This window comes from Terrapene carolina, unplaced genomic scaffold (genome assembly GCF_002925995.2).
Source record: "Terrapene carolina triunguis isolate 2854851 unplaced genomic scaffold, T_m_triunguis-2.0 Scaffold22, whole genome shotgun sequence".
In the NCBI taxonomy this organism is placed as follows: domain Eukaryota; kingdom Metazoa; phylum Chordata; order Testudines; family Emydidae; genus Terrapene; species Terrapene triunguis.
The window spans coordinates 23706622-23732332 of NW_020664373.1; the positions used below are offsets into that span (position 1 = coordinate 23706622).

The 25711-nt window shown below is 40.8% G+C and overlaps 1 protein-coding gene across 1 annotated transcript in view; it reads right to left on the bottom strand.

Moving 5' to 3' along the window:
* LOC112104196 (cilia- and flagella-associated protein 47) overlaps nt 1-25711 on the bottom strand; it is a 698279-nt gene that overhangs the window by 532811 nt on the left and 139757 nt on the right. Inside the window, exons 29-33 of the mRNA XM_029910741.1 lie at nt 23610-23829; nt 22551-22760; nt 10428-10521; nt 7397-7537; nt 2057-2252 (exon numbers count right to left, since the gene is read on the bottom strand). Of these exons, the coding sequence (XP_029766601.1) occupies nt 2057-2252; nt 7397-7537; nt 10428-10521; nt 22551-22760; nt 23610-23829 (861 nt within the window). The remainder of the gene's footprint in view (nt 1-2056; nt 2253-7396; nt 7538-10427; nt 10522-22550; nt 22761-23609; nt 23830-25711) is intronic.

The following is a 25711-nucleotide window of genomic DNA, read 5'->3' on the forward strand; positions in this document are numbered from 1 at the left end:
GATGATGATGTTGAGATCTCAAGAAGAAGCTGGGTCTCTGACAGGGAGTCATGAGCGCAAAAGTCCTTGAGAAATCTTGTCACTATGGAGTGTGAGAAGAGTGATTGTGAAAATCAGAGCATGATATGCAGAGATTGCAGCTAAATGGACTTTCAGGAAACTAAATGCTAGGACTTTTTCCTTCAGAGATAATATGTAGTCTAGAACCTTTGGTACTGGAGCCTCAACTGGGTTCACATTGTCCTGGGCTGCCCACACAGAAAATTATTTCAAATTTTGCAGCACAGGTTTTTACGGTGGAGGCCTTCCTAAACACTGCTAATATTGTTAATCCAGTCAACATTCAGGCCATCAGATGTAGCAAGTGGGGTTCTAGAGGCAGTGTTTCAGAACCAAGGCCAGATACTATGTCCATACAGACAGGGAGATAGATGGGAGGTTCATTGGACAATCGGAGAAGGTCTGAGAGCCAGAACTGTCTCAGCTAATATGGGGTTATCAAGATCACGGTGTCTGTCACATCTAATTTGTATTATCCTGGGGAATCACCAGAACCAGAGGGAATGCACAGAGGAGGCTCTTAGACCACAGGAGGAGGAATGCATCATTAGGGATTTCATGTTCATGCTGCCCCTGGAACAGAAAATCTTGCAACTGGCAGTCTCTGCTAATTCAAATGGTCTATCGCCAGGTTCCCCCACACCTGGAAGATAGGGTGCAACATGGCGTCTCATAATGACCACATAAGGTTGGATACCAGATTCTTGCTTAGTAAGTCTGACATACTCTTGTTTATTCCTGGGAGGTGAAGGGCCAGCAGGGTTACCGAATAGAGTTGGCATCATTCGCAGAGTTTGATGGCTGCCTGACATAACCAGGATGAGCCTATGCCACCCTATTTATTGATGTAATGCATTGCTGACATATTGTTTGTCATGATCTGCAGTACTGAATTCCACCATGTTGTACAAGGGGCTCTGTATTGGAGGGGAGGGGTGAACATTAGTTCAGGGGGTCTTTTGATGTATTTCAGTCCAGTTTCAGGATTTTGGATGCAAGTTAAGCACTGAAAGAAATTTTAAAGACTTTCAGAGGGGCTTTTTTGAGGAAAAAGCTTGCTAGGGTTCTAGCCACTGGTAGTACACTGCTAGATTATGACTTGCTGCCACTGGCAGTAAGAAGGCACGGAAGGAGGGCCACTCCACCCTTTATGCCCTTTTATAGGCGCACAAGGCGACACAGACTGCGAACATGGTTCCAGCAGACACGGCTAACTAAAAAAAACCCAAACACCTGGCCTCATATGCATTGAATGCATGCACACCTAGAGTGGGATCCACATTGACACACACTGAAAGAAATTATGTCTGGAAACAGAAGTAATGTTACCAGTTGTTGAACTGACAATTTCATCAGATCAGAGGACTAGAATTGCCTAGGCCAAATTGGTGCTACCATGATCAGAACTTCCACATCTTGTCTGAGCTTCAAGACTCTTGGTATAAGGAGGATTGGCAGATAGGTACTCGTCCCCAGAGTCCACAAGATGAGGCAAGTTTCTCATTGAGAACTGGGACTTACGCCCCTCTGGAGCAGAAAGTGTGACACCTTGTGTTTGTCTCTGTGACAAATAGATTTATGATTTTGTGACCACACTTGTGAAAGTAGGTCTGGATGATGAAATCTTTATCCATCATTCCTGATCGCATGAGAACTGCTAGGCTGTTTTGTAATCCATGCAGGTGCAGAGCTACTAGGGTGATCTGATGACAAATACACCAGTTCCAAAGGCAAACAGCTTCCCCACTCTGCCCTTTTTGCCCTAGGTTGAGGAGGACAAATGGCACAGGTGTGGTTCCAATGAGTACTGCTGGCCAAAGATTCCATTCGAGTGAATGGAATGTATGTGCACGATAAGTGGAATATTTATGGGCACATATTCAAAGTATGGTACTTTCAGTGACAAACTGTCACAATATCCTTAAGATATACAGAAACTGGGGCAAAAGTACTAAGGGTGGGTGGGAAGGGGAGAATAGTCAAAGTATTGCTTCACCTTTTTGACAGTCTTTCCACACAATTTTTCTGGTTTTCTCATAATGTGTATTCAGCCAGGTAAGGAGGAGTCTTTCAGATGGAGAATATATATTACTGGATAAAGGCTCAGCATTTATTCTTGGCATGCTTTGCAGGCTTTCTGAGCTCAACAGATTACTGATAGTAAGTGATGATACACGTGCAAGGACCAACACCTGAAATCAGAAAATATATTTCATCTTTTTACTAAAAAGTATAATTACAATTCCAAGTAGAAAGAACAAAACACAAAAATACAATTATTTTTCAAACACTGAAAAACTTTCAGATTTGAAGCTATTTGGTAGATTCTAAATTAGCATAAAGGCATGTTGCATTATTGGGGCAGAGCTGCCAGTCTCCACCTTTTTAACAACGTTTCTTTATTGTTTTCAAGAATATCATTTACAAACAGTGAACAGCATGAAATTTAACCACCTCTTCAAAACACCAACAAAAAAAATCATGATGTATAAAAGCATGGGTATGAATTCAACCCAATGTGCTCCTAAAATTATGTAAATATAATATTAAGTCTTCCCTTCCATCTTCAAATGCACAGCAAATACACATGACATATTCACATGTATTTTCTTTGTCCAATTGCAGTTTACATTCAGCAGTGAAAAAACTATCTTTCCTAAAATCTACACTATTTTCTTTTGATATTTAGAAATGGATTCAGAATCTTGTCAATATTATCCAATTTATCCTCTATCCAAAAAACATTATTTTATGAGATCAATGTTTATATAAATAAACCTCCACTACTCTTTCAGTTCTGTACAGTTATCCTTTTAGCAATCATTAACATAGCAGAGATTGGTTCTGATTATGCTTTAGGGACTCTTAATTCCTGAATCAAATAAAATGCAAATGGGAGGTTCTAAACATATTTTGTTTCCAATTATTTTTCAATTATTTTTGATGATTTCATCAAAAATAATTTGACCTTTTTGCATTCCCAGAATGAGTCTGTAGAATCCAATAGCAGCTAAATTACCAATAAATATTGGAATTATTTTTTAATCCAAGTTTATAAATGCAAAGCCAATTTAATCCAGTGTTTGCAACATCTCCTTCATAGCTCATTTCATTTTTTCGGAGCCAGATTCACCGCCCAGTTTTTCTTAAAAATTCTCCTATTGACATTATTAAATACTTATATTATGGTAGCACCCAAACGTCCTTGCACACAGAGATTGACGTAGTTCCTGCCTCAAAGAGTTTGTAATCTAAAGCAAGCATCCTATAGACAATGGAGGAAGGGGCAATCAAATTTTTTCATAAACACATACTATTTTTTGTTTTGTGTTAATTATCTACTTTTCCCAAATATGTCTCAGCCTTGCAATCAGACATTGGTTACTGAACATCTGGGGAGGGAAGGTGCTTTCCAAGGATAAGTGGCAACTTGGGGAGGAGCACAGAAGTTGGTTGCTGAGGTTGGTATCATTGACAGAGTGAACAGGATGAGGGAGAATGTGGAAAGAGAGACCAGAATAAATAAGTAGCAAGTGTCAGAGCTGGGAAGAACACTGAAGGTTAAGATAAGAAGTTTGAATCTGATATGATGGAAGAGAAGTAGCAATGGGTTAAAATAGAGGAGTCGTGTTCAGACCCATGGGCAAAGAAGATGATCTTAGCAGGTGAGCTATGTATGAATGAGACCGGGACAACATAGATGCCATGAAGTCCAATAAGGAGGAAGTTACAGCGTTGAAGAGGGAGATGAGGACCTGGAAGGGACAGTTTTAGCTGTCTAGATGGAAAGAAAAGCTCAGATTTTAGAAATGTCATAGATGAAGTAGGAGCAAGATTTGTATAATGATAAAATGGAAGGAGCAAATCCCCAGAGCAGCCAGGAAGAGGTGCCCTACCAGCGAGTGGCCCCTGTGACAGGCCCTTTTCCTGCATTTAGTTATAAGGTACTTGTATAGCACTCTCATCGTAGTATCTCAGAGCCTCACAATCTTTAATGCATTATTTCAAAACATCCCTGTAAGGTAGAAAAGCACTGTTGTTCCCCTCTTACGGTTGGGGAACAGAGGTACATATGTCTATATGGGATGGAAAGCCAGGGTGAGAATCTACAGTGCACTAGCTTGCCACGCAGTAACAACATCCTGTGTGGACACTGCTACAGTGCACTAAAATTTCCGTAGGGGTCTTTTACATCGGCAGACAGTCAGGATCTGCAGAGCCTGTAGGAGGGGTCTTGTCATATAACTTATAAAAAGATCTGTGGTTTAAACTTTATATCTCTGGTCTCACGCCAGGTTCCTGAAGTACAGAGGCTGCAGCATACTCACAAGGAAGACACTCTTGGCTGCCTAACTGTGATAGAAAGCATGACAAGCATAGGGGACAGACATGATGGACTGTCCCTAAGTGAAACAAACATCACAGGAGGAACCCCAAGCCTCAGAAGGTCTTGACAGGGAGAACAGTATATAACTGTGTTTTAGCTGCCAATTTCGATGAGAGAAACCCATACTGGCAATGAGAATGGGAATGATGCTGGGCAGAGCATATTTGCTCAGATGAGGAAAAATTTAGTCAGCAATGAACCTGGAACTGAGAGAAGAGTTGGCATCAATCATGACACACTCAAGGTTTAAAAAAAAAACGTGAAGAGATATCCATGTCAAAGCACGTGTTAATTTTATCACTGATTATCCTAAGGATGCTGAGTACTTGATGTTTCAGAGTAGTGTTTACATGGCATCACACACTCCGAACTCTTCAAGACTGAAAACTGAAGTGCTTCTGGATATGCAGTGTGCTTTCTTCTTTCTTTAGGCACTTGGATAGAGAGTAAAAGGGCTGACAAGAACACCATCCATTCAGTTGTAGATGTAGTATTCAGGGAGGAATGCTTGACACCAAAGCACTCTCCAGGAAAAGCAGCTTTGTTTGATCAGAATGGAAATAACTCTGCCTTTCAGGGGCTGTTTATGCCCGGATATAGTATGCACAAGTGATTATTCGTTTTTAACAGACATTTTAGATGAACATTTCTTCAAAAACATGAACTCTTCATTTCAGAATCCAAGATGAAGAATTTTCTAGAATAGTAAGTCAACCAACCCCAACCACTCTACCTTTTTTAAATCAACAAAGCATTTTATGATTACTAATGTATAGGGCCCTACCAAATTCAGTCCATTTTGGTCAATCTTACATCTGAGGGTTTTAAAATCAGTCAATTTCACATTTTCAGATGTTTACGTCTGAAATTTCATAGTGTTGTAACTGTGGGGGTCCCAATCCAAAAGGCAGTCAGGGTGGGAAGACCACGAGGCTATTGTAGGGGGATTGTGGGACTGCCACACTTACTTCTGCCCTGCTGCTGGCAGGGTGCTACCTTCAGAACTGGGCAGCCAGAGAGGAAGGATGCTGGCCCAGCGCCCAACTCTAAAGCCAGGACCCCCACCAGACACAGTGCAAAAGTGAGGGTTGCAGGGTATGGCGGGTGGTTACCATATGTCTGGTTTTCCTGTGAGTCTCCAGCCCAAGTGGGGGGCTCACAGCTCCAGTCGCAGCCTTCCCATGCAGTGGGGTGGGGGATTTAACAGCTCCAGCTACCAAGCTTCCTGAAGCCAGGAGAGATCCTGGAGGTGGGTCTGATCCACCCCAGGAGCGGCCTCTGCAGGGGAACAGGAAGTCTTGTCCTTCCTCAGCCCCAGCCGGGATGAGCAGCTGGAGCCCTGCACAGGGTAGGAGCCCCTGGCTGCATACCAGATTTCACAGGGGAGATCGGATTTCATGATCCATGATGCATTTTTCACAGCTTTGAATTTGGTAGCTTTTGCACATTAGTAGGGCCCTAACTATATAATCTGTTGAAGTATACTATACTTTTAACTAATGCTCACATTATAAACAGACACCCTTTCTGCTTGCAAAATAGGAAACATTTACACATTTAAGTCCTCCCACTGTATTTAAGTCTGTTAGCAACCACATTTAATTGCATTAACAATTAATTGTACTCCAAAAATCGAAGCGACTGTGGATCCTTTAAACCACTGACCCTAAGGGTATGTCTATACCGCAAAAAAAAAAAAAAAAAAAAAAAAAAAAAAAATGATGTTCTTAACTCTGGTTAGCTAACTTAAGTTAAAATAGCAGTAAAGACATAGCAACTTGGATTAGCAGTTCAAATTTAACCTCAGGCTCCCCTGTAAACTTTAACTCCAGCTGCTAACCCAAGTTAAAAGCCAAGTTTCCACATTTTCACTGCTATTTTAATCCATGTTAGCTAACCCATGTTAAGAACACTTTTTTTTTTTTTTTTTTTTTTTTTTTTTACATAACCTAAAAGAAAAGAAATCTTGAACCTCCTAATATGTCAGCATTTCCAGATCCAAAACTGGCAGAAAAAATAAAATGAAATAAGTGGTGTGTGCATGCCTTCCTCTAAAGATAGTGTTTTGGCATGTTCATGCATATGTCTGAACACATGACCCTGTGCTAATGATCCTAGATTAGTGTAACTATAAATGGTTATAAAACATTTTTAAAGCATTATGTTTCATAGACTGTTACCAGTTAATACCAAATGAATTGGATAGTCAGTGTATATTTTTCGTGATTATCTAGGGGCAGAGATGTTATTTTTCATTTCTAATAGGCAGTAGTGAGTATGTTAAAACTGAAATACACTCCAAAAATAAAATTCTGAACACCACAAAAAAAAAAAAAAAAAAAGGTATGTCAAAGAACAACATATTTTTGGTGCAACAGGTTCCTGTTATTTTTTCTGGCATATCTATGTTTCAATATTGTGGGAGTAAGTCCTAAAATATTTAAGTCACAGGACCAGTAAAAAACTAAATAATATATTTTTTGTAGCTGTGAAGCTGAATAGGATTCATTCCTTTTTCTGTTAGCTACTGAAGAGAATGATATTTAACAACACCATGTTTTTTCCCTTTAACACCCTTGCAGCTTTTTGCTCTCATGTTGTCGTCGGGTTAAATTAATCTTCACAGTTTAGGGTCCAGCCTTTCCTCAGAACATGCCTGAACTCCATTACTGTCCTTTGGAATTACACATGCATATCTGGGAAATCATTTCCATGTCAAGAAATATGAGCATAATTTCAGCTACGGACCATGTAATTTACAAATTAAAAAAACCTGAAAATATATCTTAGCTAAGCAGATTAATTCTTTTGCCATTTGTTAAAACATTTGGGGTATTCGAAGGAAAGAATTATTCTATTCAATCTCACCTTGTTTGAAATCTTCCTGTAATATTTGCAAATATCATTTAAAAGCTTAGTACTATAAGATATTTCATGTCTGCAATGTACCTTGTATACCTGGAGTAGTACATCGGTCCATACACGTTTGCTCATGGTCTCGAATTCATTGTCATCCAAAACAAACAGACTCTTATTGTTAAAAATTTCAGAGTTCTTCATGTTAGCTTTTTGCAGCTCAGTCATCTGAACCTTCAGATAAAGGACAATGAGATTTATATTTTATCTTAAACTATGACATTTATAGGGTATGCTAACCGTGAGCAACAGCCACAACTGGCTTTTAAAAGTTTGTCAGGTAAACAATTGCTTTTTCTAATAGCATTACATAATTAGTGGATAAAGAAAAAGCAGTCCATGCAGTATATTAGAAATTTGCTAAAGGATATAATGCTGTTTCTCACAGAATCTTAGTTACAAAATTTTAGCTGCCTGCGGTGAGAACACGGTGGAGTGAAAACTCACTGGAGAACCAAAAGCAAAGCATAATGATAAACAGCAACGCACATCTAGTGTATTTCCACAGTGATAAGTGTTAGGACCATTAAACATCTTTATTAAAGCTCTGAAAGGGGGAGTAAACAAATACGAGGAGTGGCAAATACCAGTGAGTATAGGGAAGTAATACAAAGGTACCTAAAGGGATTAAAAACATGGAGAGAAATGAATGTATGATTTAACCTGAAAAAAATAAAAACTAACAGATTTAGGGAAAAAGAATCATACATACAGATATTAAATGGGAGGGAGAAACCTGAAAAGCAGCAATGCTGACAGAGACTTAGAAGTATACTTATTGCCTGTTTAATTTTGAATATAGCAGCAAAAAGAGTGACTACAAGTTTGGACTGAAAATGCCCAGGCATCACACCATAAACTGGGATGGATGGATGTGTAAATGCGGTCTGCTTGCATGTTTCTTGTGTGGCTCTCCTTGGAATGCCAAATTCATTCCTAGGCATCAGAAAGAGAGTGAGTGACAAAACTGGACTTAGTCTGGAAAAAAACTACGAAAGTATTAGGCAATGAGAGAGTGACTTATGGGGAAAGAACAGAAACATTTAATATTTATACTATTTGGCTAAGAGATAATAGTCTACAACAACATATTTGAAGCAAGGGTCACATTAGGGAAAAAACCATGATGGTTCTCTTCTAAACTCTACCTACAAAATAGGCTCCATCAATATATGAATCGCCAAAACAAGATACTGCTCCCAGTAGATTGTGCAGATGTTCAAAAATATTGTATTGCCACTTGGCTCCCTAGGCTACTTGAGCTTGACACCCCCTCAATCGGATTTAAATATGGCCATGAGCTCTGCTGGGTTCATTGGATTTATTTGCTTTTGGACTGGGGTCGGGTGGGAGGAAGGGGAAGAGCTATATCTCATAATCTGGTATTTGAGATGCTAAAATGAAACATCACTCTCGGTAAATTGTGCGGATCTGTGATTCTCTCTCTCCTTTCTACATGACAGATCAAATAGCTAACAATGCTGACATTTAAGTTCTCATAATTGGATATCTGAGTAATCACCTCACTGAGATGAATGGGGCAGGTCACACCTCTCAGGGCTCTCGGCAGATTCATCGCCGCATCATTAGACTTTGTTCATAATTTTGAAATTTCCTTTGCAACAATAATATCTAGAGACTTATTGTTTTTAAATTAATGCTGAGATCTGGAGAGCAAGACAACAGCTTCAGGGAGGTGCCTGAATGGCATATGGTTATGTAGTGGCTGTTTCTGAACCCTGTTTAGAAAGGTGTAAAGGGGAAGTCAGGAAGCAAATTAGCTAGGGTGACACACAGAAATTTAACTAGGAGCAATGGAATAAAATTAAGAAAGAAAATTTAGACTAAATACCAGGAAACACTTCCTGACATTGTGATTTTTTTAGGCTGTTGTGGGTTCTCAAAGGAAGTGGAAGAAGCATTGCTTGGGATATTTAAATCTAAGTGGGACAAAACATTAAACGTGCACACAAACTGCAAGCAACAATCTTGCATCAGCAGGCAATGGGCTGGATTATTTAACAAGCCCCTCTTCTCCATCACTCCTGTACTTCTACGAAGTAATTGCTCTCAGCATTTGCCTAGCCAAAAGTGTAACTTGCATTCGGTCTGTACTGTACAAGTCTTAGCTCCCGCTGTTTCCCTGAGTTCTTGTTTGACAGATTTCCCACTCTTCTTCTGCTCAGTAAATTTTACTCACTTTGTTCTACTGCTCTTCCCTACCACACACAACTCAAGTTTTGACTGTCAACCTCTATTGAAGTCTCCAGTTTTAAGGGTTTTCATGGCTATGTTCTTTACAAAAATATTAGGATGATGGCATCATAAGGTTGGCAAAATGTTCCAGATCAATCAAGTCTTCCAACCCACTGATTGGCAAGGGTTATATTTGAAACTAAGGTGACAAATTAAAACTTAATAAAAGGAAATACTTTTTCATACAACTGCAACAATTAGCCTGTGGAACTCATTGGAAAACAGAGGTAAAGAGCTTAGGAAGATACAAAAGGTGGTTAGATTGATTAACAAGAATATCGAGAATTATAACTGTAAATTTTTAAAAACATAAGTTTTGGAAGAGACATAAACCCTTGTGTTTCATGTCTTAAGTTTACCTTTAATTTTTGGGAACTAGAAGAAAACTTTTCCTAAGGGTAGGTCATCCTATAACTGTCTATTGCACGGTTTCTTGAAAATTCCTCTCAAACACTGGGAACTGGTCACTATGAGTAACAGGATATGAGACTAGAAGGGCCACTGGTCTGATCCAGTATGAGAATTACTATGTTCCTATTTTTTTACAAAGGAAATGTTTTAAAAAAAAATCTACTAAGTAGTTTTTAGAAAAGCACAGCTCCACCTCCTACACATGTGTGGGACTGATTGCACTAAATACCAAACTACAGCTCTGATCCTACTAAGGCTTATGCACATGCTTAATTTTACACACTGCAAATAATCTCACTCATTTCAGTGGGACTGCTCACAGTGCAAAAAGTTAAGCATGTACATAAGTCTTTGCAGGATAAAGGACCACGTATGTAGGCTATTTTAGAACAATTACCTTCAATGCAATTTGCAATCCAATCCATTTCTTATATTCATCAGGTTCAAGCAGAAATTCAGGCATAACATGAGGAAGGCATGCTCCTTGGCTTCTGAAATAATACAAAAACAAAAATAAGTAGACAGGAAAGATCATTTTTAAAGACAGCCCCTAATTTCACACCCACAGTTTTGTACAGGCTATCTAACTGTAGGTGAAAACCAATAGCTACAATCAACTTAGGGCACAAACAACAGAATGCAGACATCTGACCAAGTATGATTTGTATGTTCAGTCGCAGATATTCAGATTTTGAACTATCATTTACTACTGCAATTGATTGAGAGTATTAAATCAGAGGTGGGGTTGAGACCCAACAAGCATTGCTAGTTTTGAAAAAGCCTGTTTCTGGAAAAATGGCCAAAGAGCCTTAGAAGTCTTTTTGCCAATAGGCTTTGCATAACGGTTTTTTAGTTCCTATGAAAGGAGGTTACTTTTATAGATGATGTTCTTCAAGATGTGTAGTCCATATACATAGTCCACAGTTGGTGAGTGCACATCCAGTGTGCACTCATCAGACAACTTTCTGGTCAGCAATATCCACTAGGGCAGTGTATGTGCCCTTCCTCTCTTTGTGCGTTCCAGTGAGAATATAAACGGTGGAGCCTCCTTGTCACACCCTCCCCATTATGAGAGCCTGTGATGTCAAGACTCAAAAATAGTGGGGATGGAGGGTGGTTTGTGGAATATGTATAAGGCCTACACATCTCAAAGACCATCAGTTACTGTAAAGGTAAGTAACCTCTATTTCTTCTCCCAGTGCTACTCTGTATACATATTCCACTGTTGGTGACTCCCAAGCCCTCACTGGAGATGGATATCAGGAGTGTCTGTGAGTACGGACTGCAGCATGGACCTTCCAAATCTAGCATTGTCCCTGGTTGCTTGCACCAATGCATTGTGCTTCATAAACATCTGTATGAATGACCAAATTCCTGCGCTGCAAATGTCCTGGATTAGCAGTTTTGCTAGCGAGGCTACTGGGGTAAACTGAGCTCTGGTGGAGTGGACCATCACCCTGCCTGACACCTGCCTCCCCTAGCCAATAGCAAGTCTTGACCCATTGGACAATCCAGTTCTATAGCAAAAAGAACAGGAGTACTTGTGGCACCTTAGAGACTAACAAATTTATTTGAGCATAAGCTTTCGTGGGATACAGCCCACTTCATTGGATGCATAGAATGGAACATACAGTAAGAAGATATTTATACATACAGAGAACATGAAAAGGTGGAAGTAGCCATACCAATTGTAAGAGGCTAATTAATTAAGAGAAGCTATTAACAGCAGGGGAGAAAAACTTTTGAAGTGATAATCAAGATGGCCCATTTCGGACAGTTGACACGAAGGTATGAGGATACTTTAACATGGGGAAATAGATTCAATTAGTGTAATGACCGAGCCATTCCCAGTCTCTGTTCAAACCTAAGTTAATGTATCTAGTTTGCATATTAATTCAAGTTCGGCAGCTTCTCGTTGCAGTCTGTTTTTGAAGCTTTTCTGTTGCAAAATTGCCACCTTAACGTCTGTCACTGACTGATTAGAGAGGTTGAAGTGTTCTCCTACTGGTTTTTGAATGTTATGATTCCTGATGTCAGATTTGTGTCCGTTTATATAGCATATAGTCCGTTCTATAGTATTTGTGTAGACACAGCCTGCCCTTTGATTGTCTCTATGTAAGACAGGAACAACCTGGTAGACTTCTTGAAGGATTTCATCCTGTCAAAGCAGAACAATCTAGCTCTGCACACCTCCAGCATGTTCAACGTTTGCTCTGCTCTCCCAGCATGAGGCATTGAGAAGAATATAGGTAGGTAGATTACCTCAATGACATAAAATTTGGACACCATCTTAGAAAGAAGTCTGGCAGGTGTCCTCATGGATACTCTGTCCTTGTATATGACTGTATAGGGTGGCTCTGCCATTAATGCTTACAGCTCCCCAATTCTCCTGGTCGATGTGAATGACAAGAGAAAGGCAGCGGACCTGAAGAGATAGGGCAGGGAGCATATACCAATACACTCAAAGGGAGTCTCCATCAGTTTTGAGAGGACCAGGTTAAGGTCCCATGATAGGCCTGGATCCCTGACTGGCAGATAGAGTCTCTAGAGGATTTGCAGGAACCTCTTTGCCAAAGGTGTGAGAAAATTGAGTATATAGTCTAGTTGGTGGATGGATAGCTGAAATAGCCATAACAAGCCCAACGAAAGAGCAGAGTGCTTCTGTTGCAACAAGTAATCAAAAATCTCTTGGTCCCCAGAATTCATGGGGGACAGCTGGTGTTGTCATGATCAATTTGCAAACCTTGTCCATTCAGAGAGATAGTTATACCTACTGGAATCTTCCCTACTACTAAAAAGAGCACCTTCTGGAGGTCTCACTAACAGAATCTCTCCACCAGTGTTAACCAGGGAGCATCCATACCATCTGGTGGAGTGAACTCATGCTCAGATGCAAGGTCAAGCCCCTGATTCCAAGCCAGGGGTTCAGAAACAAGGGGTAGAGTGATCCGCTGCACTATAGAGAGGTCATGGAGGTCCCTGAATCACATCTGTTTTGACCAGAGTTTGGCTACGAAGATTACTCTGGCCTTCTCCACCTGACCTTCCAAAATACTTCAGGGAAGAGGGGGATGAGAGGGAATACATACAATAGTTCCTCTGTCTGTGGGAGGAGAAAGGCAGCTGAAAGAGGGCACCCTCCCTGAGCAGCAGTGGTGACCTATGTTGTTCTGCACTGTCATGAAAAGGTCCATGTGCGGGACTCCCCCATTGCTGGAAGATATCACTGAGGGCCCTCTGGTGCATCAACCACTCATGATTGTTACAGAAGTACCTGCTGAAGCCAGCTGCTGTCATGTCATCCACCCTGAGGAGATGGACCATTGACAGTGTAATTCCATGACCTGTGGCAAGATCCCATAGTAGGACGGCCTCCTGACATACTGCCAGCACCTGTCCCTCCCCACCTCGCCTTTATAGACAGAAGACCGCCACCGTATTGTCCATGACCAGGATTGTGTGGAAGGAAGGCCATGCAGATCTTGTATACAGCTCTGAGCTCTAGAACACTAACATGCAAGATAGTCTCTGTAAGAGACTATATGCCTTGTGCTATGAGATCCCCCACCTGAATGTGGTCCTTCAGGGCAAACTGGGACTGTACAGAACCCATTTGTATATGTTGCCTGGGTCCTTACACCAGTCCAGTGACTGGAGGACTGCTGGAGGGAAACATACCACCTTGCACAGGTAGTGTCTTCTTGGATGGTATAGCCAAGCCTGAAGCTATTGGTAGTGGAGCCTCGTAAGTGGAGTGATGAATGTACAACCTGACAAGACCCAGTAGCATGAGGCAGGATCTTACTTGTGTTTCAGGGTAGGACTGCAGGCGGGAGCAGAGATTGTACAACTGGAACTTGCTGAGTGGTAAGTAGGCTTTCATTGCCTCTATGTTGAACATGGCCCCGGCAAATTCTATCTTCTACGTGGGGGCTAACATGGATTTCTTCTCATTTGCTAGCAGACCCAGGCATGCAGATGGCTTGGGAAAGGTCCTAACATTGGTTTGGACCTGAGGTTCCAAATGACTCATAACCAGTCAAGTTCAGGAACACCTGGATGCCCATCCTCCTGATTAAAGCGGGCCACTGCGTAGAACCCAAAAGGGAAAATCCAGTATAGGTAGTGATTGTTGTCCAACACCTTAGGGAATGCTTGTACACCAGGTGTATCCCAATGTGAAAGTACACATCCTGGAAGTCGAGGGAAGCACATTAATCTTTTTGATCTAGGGAGGGGATGACTGAAGTCCGATATCAGCTGATGCCCATCTTCTTGGGGGTGAGAAAGTACTTGGAAAAGAATCCTCTTCCGCTCTGCAGATGGAGAACCTCCTCTATCGCACCCAGAACAAGGATGCATTGAATCCCCAGTCGAAATCGCTCCCATGGGAAAGGTCCCTGAAGATGACTGAAAAGGAAGGTGTATGGGAGGGAAGGAAGAGGAACTCTGGACTACCTCCAATACTTAGCAGTCTGAAATAATGTTGGACTAGCATGTTAGAGAAGAGACAGAGAATTGCCAAAAGGAGGAGAAGGCAAAAACTGTGGAACACACTGTCCTTGGGCACCAATAAAATTTGCTGCCTGCCCAATTCCTAAACAGTATGGTACAACTGAGAGGTGCCCTCCCCCAAGCAAACTTTCTGCTTGAGGACCTCTGTCTACAGCCCAAGCACTCAGGCAGCTTATGTTGGTAGGGCAACTGTAGATAATAAGGTTGGGACCTAAAGTGCCTCCTCCTAGAGCCTGGGTATAGACACCCAGAGATCTGAGGGTAGCCCTAGAGTCCTTGAGGGATCTCATTGCCTCATCCGTCTTGTCATGGAACAGCGAGCAGATCATGAACAGCAGATCCTCTATAGTTGTTTGTAATTCCTTAGATACACATGCCAAGGCCAGCTACAAGAAACAGCACATCATGATCTCTGCCGCCATTGCCGTGTGTCTGCTGCATCCAGGGCCACCTGCAACACAGTTCTGGCCACCAAACATTCCTCAGCCAGGATAGTCTGGAAATCAACCCTCTATTCTTGCAGCAGCTTGTCAATAAGCCATTGTAAGGCTCACCAGTTGATGTGGCCATATTTTGACAAGACAGCCTGGTAGTTCAAGATCCTCTTTTGGAGGCTCAAGGTGGAGTAAGATTTCTGATCCATCAGGGAGAGGGGCTTCACTTCCTTATCCTTGGGCATTGATTTCTGGTGTCTTTGGAGGGTTCTTTCATTGGCCACTATTACTACCAGGGACCCTGGTATCACTTGATACCATAGAACTTTTCATATCCAATAACCAGGACCAAATACTGTCCGCCTGCTCACTTTGCCATAAGGCTTTTGCAGGTTCCAACAGTCCTTTACTGATTGTGTTGATAATCAATAATTAATGACCAATTTGTCAATAATCAATAGCCAATAATCAATAGCCAATAATCAACTATTTTAATTGCTATTATATATTTAATGAGTTATGGCCTCTCGATTTTCCCTTTTGTTTAATAATACCAGACCCCCAACAAGTCAGGTTTGATTGGATTTATTAATCAAACAGTTAGTAAAAACCACACATACACAGAGGCCTATAACTACCAACAGCTGTGAAAGACCTTCCCTGTAGTTTCTGACAGCCTGTGTGCACTCTGCTAATGGTCTCACTTCCCCTATGATTTAGGAACACCTATACCCTTGTGGCCCTTATGTCTCATTCTGGTCCTTATCTATTTCCTCTTCCTGGTACGTACTACTTACCTTAAATTATTGCCAAGGCTCCTTGTTCCATTGCAACTTTCCAACTGTCTCAACACCCAGTTAGTCAGTATTTATGCCCTTTTAGGGATAATTTCATCTGTTATACCGTAAAAATATATCTTATGAACAGCTTTCAAAATAGGTTAAGTGTAATGACAGTAAAATTCCATTCTTCATTAGATTTATTTATGCTTAAATGCTCCCAGGCCAGCCTTGAAATCTTTCTTGACTTATCTTAAGTGTCAATAATTGGGATTGCTATACATTCCAGGACTGACAAAGTGTAAGAGGAGGAGTTTGTGTGGCACATCCTGGGCCTACTCAGTGTGTCTTTCCAAGACTGCCATCTCCTGTCTCATGAGATCTTGGAGTATCTTGTAGTCCATGGGAGTAGTGGCCAACTGATCTGTTGCCAGGGCACCATCAAGGGATGATGAGGCTGTGGTGGCTGGTACCCTCCTGCCTTTCACCATGAATCTGCTGCACTGGAGCCACCTGTTCCTGGCCCTGGTTCTGGGGGCACAGCAGGGACAGATCCAATCTTAGGTGCGACAGTGATAGTCTGTGCCTTAAGCATGCTGAGGAGGCCACCTCAGGGTAATACTGCAGTCCCCAAGAGGACCACATGCCACAGTCTTAAGGTGCAGGAGCCCAAACTCTCTGAAATCACTGATACATGTGTTGGGCCAGGTCAGTACCCCACTCTACCCTCAGCCACAGGTATACACCTCATCTCCCTCATCAAGATCAAAACTGCCAAGTCATGGGACCTAGCTAGGGGTGGCTGCTGGCTTTCCCAGAAGTTGGAAAATGAAAGTAAGTAGTCATCTGGGAAAGGTGGCGCCCACCACCTAGGTGAAAGGGGAACCTGACAGGTGCCAGAAACATTGATGTCACCAGGTCCAGGAATCTGGACAGCATCACGGGCAAATGCAGCTCCAATAGCTAGGAGGGCATCCACCCTAGAGATACAGACCATGATCTGGGGTGACAGAGCCCCTCTGGGTATGTGTGACAGTAAACATATAAGTATTGGTGCTGAAGATCCCAGGACGGTGAGTACCATAGTCAGTCTTCTACCAGGTCCTGTAGCAGCTGGTGATCATTCCAACTGCCTTGGTACCAAAGAGGTGAACGCAGACACGGGTAAGGCGTCTATCACAGCAGTGTCCACTCGGTTGGTACCAGTTCCAGTGCTCAAGAAACTTTTCCTAAGTTTTGAGGCATCCTTTATGTCCAGCTGCCTGATAGTCTTATTCAGCCTCAGAGTGAGAGGGCAGTCACCACCTCTTCTCCTTCGAAGACTTCCACTCTGAGTCCAACCTATCTCTATGCTTTCCTTGACAGAGACGCCACGGGCATGAGCAATCCCTCAGCTAGTTTCAAAGTCAATGCAGGGGCAGATTTGGACAACCTCTAGACACCTGGAACCCAGGGTCAGAGTCTGGCTCCAATCAACTGCTCCATAAGGAAAGCCCTCAGGCAGGTCTCCCTTCTGGGTCCGCTTAAAAGAGGACCTGCAGATTTCACAGCACTCTGGGACTTGTCCCTCATCAAGGAAGAACAGACGTCTCATGTGTCCATTGTTCAGAATCATATCTGCCATGGCAGCCGGCACCACTTCTCCCCACAATGTCCGCTAAAGCTGCCCTACTTTAACTAAACCAACCCTGCTCACTAATTACAAACGCTTACGTTGAGGTTAGTCCAAAGAGAGTTGCTCTGACACATACCACAGGTGGTAAAGAAGGAACTGGGGTGTGGCAATGAAGCTCCACCCTTTAAACCCTAGTTGAGAGGCACACGGAGACATTGGATGCATGCACTGTCCCGGTGTATACTGCTGACTAGAAAATTCTCTGATGTAAGTGCATATCCACACATGTTCCACAGTTGGTATATGAATTAGCACTCAAAGAACCAAATTTACTGCAACCCGTTGACTAGGACAAAAATTCCCTATTTAATTTCAATACAAAAGATGCAAATTGAAATGTGAGAGAGAAAGAAACAGTCATGAACAAAAAAATATGCTTTTAAACCAGATAGTTACAATTTCAACAAAATACAGAACCACCATATTAGCATAAAAATGCACCTTATCCCATTGTCTGACATGAGATTTAAGGGGGGGGGAGGAAAAGGAAGTGGAGGGGGACAGAGCATAATCACGGATGTTGAAGTATATTGTGGAGAGGACAAGGAGAGCAGTGATTATCATCAAAAAGTTGTAGCCATGTTTACGAAGTGATCTTTAATTGGGCTTTCTGAAGTAAGAATGCCTTGTAGCATCTCCCAACATTTGGAGGTCTAGATTGTTTCGACTTAATAGTAGTCTGTTTGCAAGTTTACAATCCTAGCTGTTTATCCCGCATGAAAACATTTTGACTAAAGAAGAACTCCCAAAACAAACCAGAAATCCCAAAAGGGGGGCAGGTGGTTTGTGCAAAACCTGAGCTTCCTGTGCACCTCCTCACCAGCTACTCAAGCTCTGGCCTTGCCACTGGATGATTCTCCTGTATAAGTCAAAGGCTGTGAACACACTTTTTGAGACATATTATGTGACTTTGCTTGGTAGGCAAAACAGTAAAGGGAGTGATAATATGTTTTTGTGCTTCTGCAACATGGGATATTCCATTGAGCTAGGTAATATTTTCTTGCCAAGACTAAATAAATAAAAATAGCGAGGGAGGCAACCACCTGCATCTTCTTCTCTCAAACCAATGTTATCCGGGCTCTAGTAATCACCCATATTGTCTGTTTCCTAATGAAGACAAGTTTCCAACAACAAAATGCCAAACAGATGAAACACTTTGTTTTGTAAACCCAAATGAGAGAAATGGGTGGTGGGCCTACCAAACTGGCAAACTGAGTTCTCTGGGTGGTATGATTACCTAACTCAATAGGTAGATTAGGAATTAAAGAAAGGTAATGTAATTAATGCAAATCAATATAGGTTTATGGAAAACATATCCTGTCTAACTATTTTTGTTTAAATGAGATTACAAATTTGGTTGATAAAGGGAATAGCAATAATATACTTAGACTTTTCTAAAGCGTTCGATCTAGTACAACATGACATTTTGATTAAAAAACTAAAACAGCATAAAAGCAACATGCCACACACTAAATGCATTAGAAACTGGATAACTAATAAGTCTCAAAATGTAATTGTGAACAGAAATGGTAATCAAGCAGATGTGTTTACAGTGAGGTCCCACAGGGATTGGTTCCTAGCCCTACACTAGTTAACATTTTTATCAACAACAGGGAAAAAAACAAAATCATCACTGATAAAGTTTGCAGATGACAAAAAACTGAGCAAGTGGTAAATAATGAAGACAACAGGTCACTGATTTAGAGTGTTCTAAATTGGTAAACTGGGCCCAAGTAAACATGATGTGTTTTAATATGGCTAAATATAAATGTATACATCTAGGAATAAAGAACACAGGCCATACTTACAGGATGGGGGATTCTATCCTAGGAAGCAGTGACTGAAAAAGATTTGGGGGTCATAGGGGATAATTAGCTGAACATGAGCTCCCAGTGTGACGGTATGGTCAAAAGGACTAATGGGATCCTTGGATGCATAAACAGGAGAATTTCAAATAGGAGTAGGGAGGTTATTTTACCTCTCTATTTGGCACTGGCGTGACACTTGCTGGAATACTGTGTCCAGTTCTAGTGTCCACAATTCAAGAAGGATGTTGATAAACTGAAAAAGGTTCAGAGAAGAGCCAGGAGAACGATTAAAAGATTTTAAAACATGCCTTACAGTGATAGATTAAGCTCTTTGAGTCTATTTAGCTTAACAAAGAGAAGGTTAAGGGGTGACTTGAATGCAGTCCATAAGTACCTACATGGAAAACAAATATTAAATAATGGGCTCTTCAATCTAGCAGAGAAAGATTGTGTATAACACAATCCAATGGCTGGAAGTTGAAGCTAGACAAATTCAGACCGGAAACAAGGTGTAAATGTTTAAGGGTGAGAGTAATTAACCATGGCAATAATTTACCAAGGATCATGGAGGATTCTCCCTCACTGTCAATTTTAAAATCAAGATTGGATGGTTTTCTAAAATGTATGCTCTAGGAATTAGTTTGCGGAAGTTCTATGGCCTGTGTTATACAGGAGGTCAGACTAGAGGATCACAATCGTCCCTTTAGGCCTTGGAATCTATCACACTAGTGACTGCAGGGTAACTATTTCTCTCTTTTTCCCTCCCCTCTCTGTTAGCTTTTTGGCAGCTTTGCACTTGCATTGTAAAACTGGATTCTTCTAAACAAGCTGAGGCTAAATCCCAACAATACTGATATTATACCAGTTGAGAATTGGAGGAAGTATAAAGAGAAGAATATTGGCTTAGTTCTCCTAAACTTAGTTGAGGAGTCACTTCAGAATACTACTGTAGAGTTCAGAATCTTGGTATGACATTAGAAGACTAGATATCAGCAGGATCAAAGACGGTTTTTACTGTCTGAAAAATGTTACCACCATGATAAGACCTGTGATGAAATTTCCCCATCCACTTGCTACAGCAGGGAAAAAAAACCCAATTAGAGACGTGATCACACCTATGGTATAACTCATGGATTGCCTCCTGGCCAGAGAAGTCTGAACTCCACATGATAGTCCATTAGATACCCTGGCCTTACAAGCAGGCTGAGGGAGCAACTGCAGAGGAGGTAAGACTCTCCTTCTGGGGAAAGTCCAGAAGTTTGAGGCTTTCTGTGGCTGGAGAGCAGAGTCACAGGAGTACATCTAACTCCTGGACTCTGTGGTGGACTCCTGGAACAAGGGTCCAGTGTTCCAGAAGAGGAACAGGGAAAAGAAGGGACCCACAGGGAGCAAGGTGTGTCCTATACCAGATTGGAATTTTTTACAAGTCAGTATAACAGTAAGATAAAATCTCCTTTTACAGTAACATTTTCTTTCTATGCTACTGATTCCAAGAATATTGACACTTTAACAAGGAAGCCACCCCTCACCTCAGAAATGCCAGTTTTACATCATCAGCCTAATGTTCAAGGATACTTCACAGTTTGTTCACAGTGAAGCATTTCTCATTTTGGTTTACAAACTGCTTTGCTTAAAAACAAAACCCCACACTTTTCCTTTTAAAAGGAAGAATCGTTTAAAGTCCTTTCCTTCCTTCTAAATCAGAAGGCTATCACATTTGGAATAGAACAGCCTTATCAAAACTTCTAATCAGGGTCACTTTATAATCTAGTTTTATGGCTGATTCAAGATAGATAGATAGATAGATAGCAAGCATCTTGGGGTAATGAGCCAATTCTATTAACTTACACTGGGCAATTTATTTGCGAGAGGAACTTCCACTTCAACCATTATGGCCTAAAAATCCTATGTTTGATCCTAAAAGTATGTATAAATCTGGGCAGGTTGCCTTCAGCGCAAGAATTGTTCTTCAACTTGAAGCATTGAAACACAAACCATCCATATCAGTGCCAGGGCCAGAAGAATCCAAGCCCAAAATAATGCTGTAACTATCACAAGAATCGATAATACTAAAACTTAACGATGCTACTGTCTGCCTACAGTTACAGTATTGGAAATCTCACTTACGGATTGAGGCCTAGATACTTTGCAACCGCTTAGAAAACTGTGCAGCATAGCTTTCATCAGCTCTCATGAGCCAAGAGATTAAGACAACAGGAAAGGAAAGTAATATAGTAGCTTTATGCTAATAAACAGCTGATAGCTGGTTTTAAAAAAAATCTGTGCTTTAGCTCAAAGGCTAGAATATAAAGAAGCATTACAGGGAAGAGGATGAAGAACTCTAAGTCTAGTTTACTCAGAGTACAAAAAGCCTCCTGACTCCTTGTTCAGAGAGATTTTCACAGGGCTTTTCATTTTAAATTCCTTTCAGTGTGTTTCAACATCTCTAATGTTGTGAATAGTAATCAGCTGAGTTTATCTTATTATGTAACCTGCTTCTCATTGCAATGTAAAGCACTATACATTTTCATTAATGTGCTGTATAACTTTTATTCACTTTATAGATGTAAATTGATAGGTCTTAGTTTAGGATCAGGGAGGAACTAGCCTATTTTTCTTGCAGCAGAGTTGTGCTCTGTTAACAATCAAGGGGAAACACACAAAGCATTCATAGAATGTTTTGCATTCATTGTGTCCAAACTCTACATAGTGGCATGTGTGTCCCAGATCATCCAGATTTCAAAATTTGACACGACCTCAAATTCTCTTAACAAAAGTGTTTTAATCTAAGGCACCAAACAACAACAACATAATGAAGCAGTAGCACTGGCTCTGGGATTCATGAGATTGAGAGTCAAGTTATCCATAAATTCGCAGGATCTGTGCTCTCTCGAATATAAGAAGAAAGCTTCATAAAGTTCCTCTCTAAGTTCTCAGTTCTCTTTCCATTGATTTTTCAATTGGGTGACATGATGTGGCCCTGCATCCTACGAGAAATAACCTGACAATGTTCTAAAGATGGATCAGGTTTTTTTAAATGACAGATACCACCATCATGTCAGAAACAAAATTAGTTCCTCAGCTTTAGAGTGATTATTTAACATTTCATAACATGCCATCACCAAGCTTCACAGATTACATCACTACCAAGTTCATCGTAATTTACCATAAACATCACACTTTTAATCACAAGAACCAAAAAACAGTGTAAAAATACAACTAAGAAAAAGCATATTATTCAATGGGAAAGGTATTTAAACTACCTAAACACAACCGGGGAAACATAAGCAAAAATAACCCTTATCTTACTTGAGGAAAGTGAGCATTGTAGAATGCTGCCAGTGGAGCTGGATTACTCGTTCAATAGGATCAGAGGGCAATGACTGGCTCGAAGTAATTCCTGGTAGCAACTGTCCACTCAGATGGAGTAGCATGTCATAAACAGTCTTTGTATCTTTGCCGAGGTTTTGTTTAATAACTTTTTCATCAGATGAAGTCATCTGGATTTTACACACATCACTAAACGGGGGGGAAAAATTAACTTTACTGTTTTAAATACATTAAAACAGACTTGCATTAAAAATAACTACTGTACCATTAACTGTGGTGAATTCATTAATAAACCATTATGGAAAGGTCTGAGGAATGGATTGTGAAAAATATAGTACTTCCTGATTTCTATACAGAAGTTATGACAACATAAAAAAATCTTATTTGGTTAGACTATTTAATACAACTGAGCCTGTGCTAGTCACCATTACCTTTCAAGTACAATTTCATTTTCACCCTATATAAAAACCTACACATTTGAGAACCAACCAAATGAGAGAATGTCTTTTTCTTTCAGTACTATCAAACAGCTAGGACTAACTCAGGTGATTCATCTAACTGCTGATAGACATCAGGTGCAAGGGGCTGGTGACAAGGCTCTACTTATTGGAATTTGCTTCCCCTGCTGACTCATTCATCGATTTGTTGACCTTATGGGCAGGGGGAAAGGCGCAACTATTTATTTACATGGTTTTGCCTTGAGATAGTGGTGACTGTCAGAAACTGGGTTCATTCTGGGATCAGACTCAATTTCAGTTGTAATAAGCATTGTATATGGTTTTAATGTTGTACATACTCTCAGAGCCTCTTGTTTGGGAACATTTTATAAATGGAAAAAAAATAGACCTTTTTCTTTTACAACGCATAAAAAGTTTGACTAATTAAAAATATCTTTGGGTTTCTCCATCTAATCAGTTGCATATTAAAAGTAACTTGGTCATAAACATGGGTCATCCAAGAATGTTTCTAATGATGGAACACACATTGGTACAATGCAGCATTTTCCTAGGAAACATTTAAGAAAAAAATTACAATTACCGTCTTAATGAGTGGGGAATAGAAATAGGATTAGGTCCCTTAGACCAACCAAAAAGAGTGAACCAGTTCTGAACTGCAGTTATCACTTTCTGAAAGAAGATGTGTTCCTCTCTGTCTTCGTCAGGAAAAAGCGATAGTTGAAATTTATTTTCTCTCTCCTGACTTTGGCTGTCAGCTTCATCCTTCTTCACCCATTCATTTTCAAGCATATTTTCCGATTCTGAAAAATACAAAAAGTATTCCAAATTTTCCTTATCCATTTTCCAGTACAAAAACAGCACTTTTTAAAACACTAATCTTATTGAGACAGCAAAGAAATAAAATACAGGGATCATCTGAACTGTTATTTATATTGATTATTCCTGACAAGTGACAAGATATAAATTTTGGAAACAGCAAACCGTGCATTTCTGGGTCCTATCTTTATTTACAAAAGGAGAAATGGTTAGTACACAATCAGAAAAAGATAAATACAGACCATTCAAACTTGGCATATGAAATCATGGGCAGTAATCTTGCCAAAATATTCTTAGAAGTGGTTCAATAAGGATTGTTTACAAAGCTTGTCCAGGCAAGTTCCATACCCCAGTGATATAGAAATGCACAACTGGCTAAGTTACCTTTGCCCAAATTATCAGGTACTGTATAAGCCTCTAATACTGGAAGAGGTTTGTTTGTACTATCAGTTTATTGTGTATTGTCATTGCCCCCACCTCCCAAAAAAACCTGATATGGTTGAATACTATATTGCATATTATCACTATCATGCCTAAACTATAAAAAGTTAGGAAATACAAAGTTAAGGATTAGAAGTTTGTCAAATCAAGCACTCTGATGTCAGAAAATGCGTTGCTCATGCAACTTTAATTTGGCTCCCTTGTGCATATGTATTGTGTATTACATGCAGAAGTGATTACCTGTGAAACGTTTGGAGCAAGTGACTTGCTCAGCATCACACAGGAACTCTGATTCTACCCCTGACTGTACCACAAAGTCTCCAATACCTTGACCATGAGACCATTAATGGCTATTAGCCAGGATGGGTAAGGAATGGTCTCCCTAGCCTCTGTTTGTCAGAGGGTGGTGATGGACGGCAGGAGAGAGATCACTTGATCATTACCTGTTAAGTTCACTCCATCTGGGGCACCAGGCATTGGCCACTGTCAGTAGACAGGATACTGGGCTGGATGGACCTTTGGTCTGACCCAGTATGGCCATTTTTATGTTCTCATTCTTTCTTTTTCTGTAAACCCCTGCCTCATTCACTACATAGCTTCCAACTTCTGCAACAATGAGGCAGAGGTCCTACTTACAACAGATTCCTTCACTACAGTGACTGAGGAACCTCTTTGTGCCCACTGGCAGAGGGCACAGGGGGGGACAGAGTTTTACAGCAATCCTCTAGTCAATTATATGCACAATAATTCACCAAAGCGGGGGGAGGGGGGGAAAGCATGTAAGGTCTCTACTGAGAGCCAATAGCCCGCTGGTCAGCATAATCATTGTGTTACATATGTATGGATAATATTTAAGAAGTTGTGTGTCTATAATGAAAATTAAGTTCTTGACATTAAAGCAGGTCATCAGGAGGTGACATGCCTTGTACAGATTCTGTTCAGGCAAGGGGTGTTAGACACTAGTCTCTGTCTGCTCATTGTGCATCTCATGATTCACTTTTGCTATATCAGGGCTTGCAAAGAAACACACAGTATTCTTTAAGTAGGGGACAAGCTGGCAGCATGTTTTGTCTCGAAAAATAGATTTCAGCCAGGTCTGGCTTAAAAACGCTAGTAGGACTTTGGGGAGAGCTTTAGTTTAAAAAGTCTAGGTTTTAAAATGAGTATGATTTTATTGTATATGTAAATATTTGTTTCCAATATTTCTACCTGCTTGCTATGATTTGAATATCTTCTCTTGGTTAAATAGAGTTGTGCTTGTTTTCACTATAAACACATCTAATTGCTCTGTGTTAAATAGAGCAGTGGCCTGAGGTGAAGCTAGTAAGCTGGAGTGCACTGCTTCTTTGGGAGCAGCAAATCTGTAAATACTGTGCATGTACAGCAGAACAGGGGCAGAACACTCCAGGGAGATGCTCAGAGTGC